This window comes from Poecilia latipinna, unplaced genomic scaffold, assembly GCF_001443285.1.
Source record: "Poecilia latipinna isolate Pla-1442-1.1 unplaced genomic scaffold, P_latipinna-1.0 Scaffold3306, whole genome shotgun sequence".
NCBI classification, from domain to species: Eukaryota; Metazoa; Chordata; class Actinopteri; order Cyprinodontiformes; family Poeciliidae; genus Poecilia; species Poecilia latipinna.
In genome coordinates, this window is record NW_015115922.1 from 1 (window position 1) to 5,240 (window position 5,240).

Consider the following 5,240-nt stretch of genomic DNA (forward strand, 5'->3'; position numbering starts at 1 on the left):
CACGTTACGTTATGAAGTGATGGCACACTATTGATCAAAATGCATATTGTTAATGATAAGATTTTCAACCTTCCCCTACCTTTGAATTTGCTACCTGTTTGAGACAATAATATTTTGTTTACAATCACATTCTGAAAAGACAATTTATTAGAAACTCAGTTTAACTTAACGAAGTCAATGTTCAGCTGCAGAAAATATTAACCTATACCTGTAAAAGAGCCCAAGGTCTTTAACATAAGTAAAGAGGCATCTTCTCATTTGTTCAGACATTTGAGCTCCCAAAGGTGAGCTGCTCAGAATGTTTCTCAGCAAATAAGGAGAAAGAGGTTAGAAACTGATTCTTGGAGGATATTGATTTTGTTGGATATCAGGGTCTATTTGTTATTTAAGGTCACTGTTCTTCTTTACTGAGGCTTACACCCAGAGTGTTTCTGTTTCTGTTCCTGCAGGCAGAGGCAGAGGTGGCGTCTCTGAATAGACGCATCCAACTGGTGGAAGAGGAGTTGGACCGAGCTCAGGAGAGGCTAGCTACTGCTCTGCAGAAGCTGGAGGAGGCAGAGAAAGCTGCAGATGAAAGCGAGAGGTGAAGAGCTTCCTGTTGTTCTGCTTTTATCACTATTCTTTACTTTTGCTTTTTAAACTTATTTATCTGGGACCAAGCAATACAAAATATTTAGTCAGGTTCTATAGTTTAAAAATTAAAGTACATTGCATCACTGGTTCATGCACAAATTAAATCAGAAATAAAACACCAAGTAAGAAAAGTGTGACTAGAGCCGGTTGTCTGACCTGTAACACAGAATGTGAAATGTTTAGGTTTTTTCTGGTAGAGAGAGATTTATGCCAAGCTGACGAATGCTGCACCATGTCCTACCTGACCAGCGTTTACGTCTGTCCTTCTCTTCAGAGGAATGAAGGTGATAGAGAACAGAGCAACAAAAGATGAAGAGAAAATGGAAATCCAGGAGATGCAGCTGAAGGAGGCCAAACACATTGCTGAGGAGGCAGACCGTAAATATGAAGAGGTGGGACTAATTCTGCACATTCTTTCTGTTTAGAGTTTAACAAAGGATTTCATTTTAAGATGGAATTACAATTTTAGTACCACTTAGAAATACTAATACCTCAAAATACCAAGCCCTAGCACTGCAGCAAGTCCACCTCTGAATGATTCAAAACACAAAAATGAACTGGCAACCCACTGATTACAGGACAAACTTCAACCACCGGCCAATTTAAAGAGCTGCTAATTTAACATAATACCTCCAACTTAGTTCTTCTGGCATCAGTTGGCATGTGAACCAGACAAGATTTGTGCTGCAGCTTGCAGTCAATGAAGTCATCCAGCAAGTGTCAAAAGTGTCTTATAAAGAGTTAGATGTGACGCCATCTGTCTTGATTTAGAATGGGATAAGGATTCAAACTACAGCAGCAAATCTCTAACAGAATGACTAACCAAAGAGAAACAAAACTCCACAATGGTCCAGTCAAAGTCCAGAAACAGTTCTTAAACCTTAGAATTAAAAGAGGATATTTTTATACCCTGTTTTTAAAATTCAGTAAATAGAATATAATTTCTTATTTACTTTGATCAGGATGAGGTCACAGCAACAACTGGTTCTAAAAGTCAGAGTTGAGGTATCGCACTCAACAACATGAGCAGGTTTTGTGTGGAATGACGTCAGGACCTGAATATATTTGCAGGTTGCACGTAAACTGGTGATTCTGGAAGGAGATCTGGAGCGCTCAGAGGAGCGTGCTGAGGTGGCTGAGGCGTAAGTATCATGATCACCTACAGCATGACCTGCAAACCAATTGGATCTGATTATGGTGGCCACACAGATAATAAATAAATAAATAAAAACTTAACAGTAGCAACTTTTTCTACAAATGGCAGGCTCCTTTAGGTGATTTGATTTCTGAATGTACATTTGTTTTTATTTGTAGCATTTTTTGTATTCCTACACTTTAGCAGCATGTAAAAATGCACCAGTCACACATGTTTTGTTGTGTTTTTGTGAAATGTGTCACTGCATGGAAAGCATGAATACATTCTTGTTTCCTGTCTGACGCCTCACCCCATCCTGGACTAAACCCCTAGGCGGGTCAGGGAGCTTGAACAGGAGCTCAGGCTTATGGACCAGAATTTGAAGTTGATGATGTGCGGTGAGGAAGAGGTATTTGATGCAGCCTGCACTAGCCTTCTCATCTCTGCTGGTCAATTCTGTTTAATTTGCATGTTTTCTTTTCCTCTCCATGCTTTACTTAATACTTTATAAGTTTGTCTGGTATTAATATATTTTTTTAATTCTGTATGAAAAATTCTGGTCAAACAATATTTTTTTTTACAAAATGAAGATTTAGTTTTAATAACAAATGGTTACCATTTGAGATGCCATGCAGGTACAGCTCATTAATCTATATATATATATTTGTCTTCTTATGGCCACATTTAGTTTAAGATGGTTTTATTAAAACATTTAAGTACAAATATGGACATATTTTCTTCAGATGTCTGACAAAGAAATTTTCAGATCAGTTTAACTCAGTTTATTTACATAGAACCAATTCACAACAAATACATCCTAAATCGTTTATGTTCATTGGCATATCTACTGCAGGATATTGAGGAGTACATTTTATTTTTTAGCTGAGGCTCTTTAGGTCTCCTGGCATGGATGGAAGTCCTAGGAGTATGAGGGGAGGGGGAGGGGTTGGGCTGGGACTCCCAATCTAGGAAAAGTCTAGAATCTTTTCTATAAATGTTAATTTCAAGATGAGATATTTATTTCTACCTACATGTTGGTTCTCAGCCATGATCCAGGATATGGAAAAACCAGAAAAGGTTTTAAAATAAGGCAGCTTAACAAGTTATAATTTAAATAACACATAACTTGTGTTGAGAGATATTGCAATAAGTCAATGTCAATGAGGAATTTTATTAAGTGGTGTTTCTCATTAAAACTTATTTTTGTTTAGAGCATTAATTTTTTGAAACATGTAGTAGAGATCTGTTTTTGTATGCTATGTTTTGCCCAATGCTCACCAAAAATGTTTATTAGATTTATTTTGAATATTTATGTAACTTTTTTCTCTAGACTCCCTGGTATTTTACTGAATCTATGGTTCCTTTGCATATTGCTGGACCTTAAACATTATAGCCATTGTTTCCAAAGACAATATAATTTACTTCTTCTTAATTTAATAGTCAAATGTATCTAATATTTTATTTTATTTTATTTTGACACATAAAAATTTTGACATATAAAAATGTTTTTGGTCCATCAAATTGCATCTGGTTTGAACTTCTCACCCATTTCTGCCTTTCAAATTACTGCCTTTTCTTCTGCTGCTTTTCTTCTTTCCTGTGTTGTTCAGTAAATCAGCTGATCTTGAGGAAGAATTAAAAAATGTCACCAACAACTTGAAGTCCCTGGAAGCCCAGGCTGAGAAGGTACAGTGAGAGATGAGGAGGACTTTACCGTTAACATGATTGATCAATGAAAAACATGCAAAATAGCAAAGAACAACATGTCCATTCAACATCTGCATTGCTGGTTGAGTTGAGTTAAGATGGTAACGACAACATCTCCAGAGAAAGATGGTGAGGTTGGTCTATGTTAGGTTGGTGATAGAAATTTGTTGAAATGCTGGCAGGAACCAAAACACGAGCGAGAAATAATTCCTGGTCACATTTCTGTTAATATACATATAAAGTTAGGCAGTACAATGAAGACTTAAATAGTATGATTGTAACATTTTCCAGCTTAATGTTTCAACATCTTGTTATTTTCTTGCATTTTTCTAGATACTCAAGTCATTAGAGACAAAAAACAAAATCAGATCAAGGCTTTGCCACATTGAAAGCTTTCTTTCTGTTTCTCTGTTGCTGTTAAAGTTTAGGTTGGAAATGTCACTCCATGGAACTTTTTTGTTTATACTTTTTGTTTTTAATTTCAGTACTCACAAAAAGAGGACAAATATGAAGAAGAGATTAAAGTGCTGACAGAGAAGTTGAAGGAGGTGAGTATATTTATCCTTCTATTACTCTCTCTTTGTTGGTTGAGTTTAAATACTCCAAAACAGTTTTTAAACATGTCCCCTAAACCATGTATGCCAAATATAAATGTGTGTATATTTCTGCAGGACTCTGAGATCATTTATTTCTAGCTGTCTAAAAAAACAAATTGAAATTAAGTGAAAATAAGACAAAGATGATGATAAAATGCAAATTTACCTTGGAATCCAGGGTAGGACCATGGGAACACTCAACAAAAAAAAAAGAAAAAAAAAAAGAGCAATGGAGGAGCATTTAGTATGTTAAGCGAGCCAAAGAGCCACTTTTGGCTCCGGAGTTGCAATTTGCAGACCCTAGATCCAGCAGATGAAAACTGTGATCCTGTCTCAGTATGACTTAGGGATTGCATCAACAATCGACTAGTCGATTCTTTACTCTTCTGTGACATTTTTGTCGACTAGTTGCAATTATGTGACAAAACTGATTTTTCCAAGAAGATGAACTTGGAGCCATAAATTGGGAGCCCCTGTTGGCCCCTCTGATGACTGCAACAAGAAAATGGGATGACACACAACAAGAAACATTTTAAGCCCAGAGGCATTTATTATTAAAGTGATTGTTTAGGGGTAGTGTGCAGCAGTTACACCTGTTACAACTGTTACACTGGGGTGTGCACCTTCGGCCTGGACCTCCATCTGGTGCAGATCTCCCTCAGTCATGGACTGGTTGGCCCCCACAGGTCTCAGCCTCTGCTCCCAGGTCTGATCAAGCGACGCCTCCACATGTGGTCCATCCAAACCAGGAGCTGGCTCCCACACCTTGTCAAGCAACTGACGTGCCCCACACCGGCTGGTTCTGGCTCCGGCTCCAGCTCCGCCTCTGATCCTGGCCTCTGGCTTTCATCTGCGTCTGGATCTCGTCTGCCATGAATGGAATAAACGCTCCTTATATATCTGATCCAAGTGGACATGTGACCATAAGCGCTTCCCAAAGACCTTAACTGACACACAATTCCCCCGCCACATTGCAACACAGCAGGCAATCATATAAAAATGTAAATAATTTACCAAACTCCAGCAGAGGCTACCAGAATAGGGCTTTGCATGGCACATTGTATAGAGCAGTGGCCCCCAACCCCCGGTCCACCGACCGGTACCAGTCCGTGGACCAATTGGTACCGGGCCGAGCAAGAAATAATTAAATATTTCCGAATATTATTTGA

At 38.1% G+C, this 5,240-nt stretch overlaps 1 protein-coding gene and 1 long non-coding RNA gene across 2 annotated transcripts in view; one reads left to right on the top strand and one right to left on the bottom strand.

The window, feature by feature from the left end:
- Positions 1-390: 390 nt before the first annotated feature.
- The window catches only part of LOC106940636 (tropomyosin alpha-3 chain-like), a gene marked incomplete at its 5' end in the record, with an annotated part of 13,691 nt that continues 8,841 nt past the window's right edge, over positions 391-5,240 (top strand). The window contains 5 exons of the mRNA XM_015023421.1: positions 391-583; positions 908-1,025; positions 1,705-1,775; positions 3,379-3,454; positions 3,961-4,023. Coding sequence (XP_014878907.1) covers positions 391-583; positions 908-1,025; positions 1,705-1,775; positions 3,379-3,454; positions 3,961-4,023 — 521 coding nt within the window. The remainder of the gene's footprint in view (positions 584-907; positions 1,026-1,704; positions 1,776-3,378; positions 3,455-3,960; positions 4,024-5,240) is intronic.
- Positions 4,188-5,240, bottom strand: part of LOC106940638 (uncharacterized) — an 8,512-nt gene continuing 7,459 nt past the window's right edge. Inside the window, exon 2 of the long non-coding RNA XR_001423156.1 lies at positions 4,188-4,938. This is a non-coding gene — a long non-coding RNA (uncharacterized LOC106940638). The remainder of the gene's footprint in view (positions 4,939-5,240) is intronic.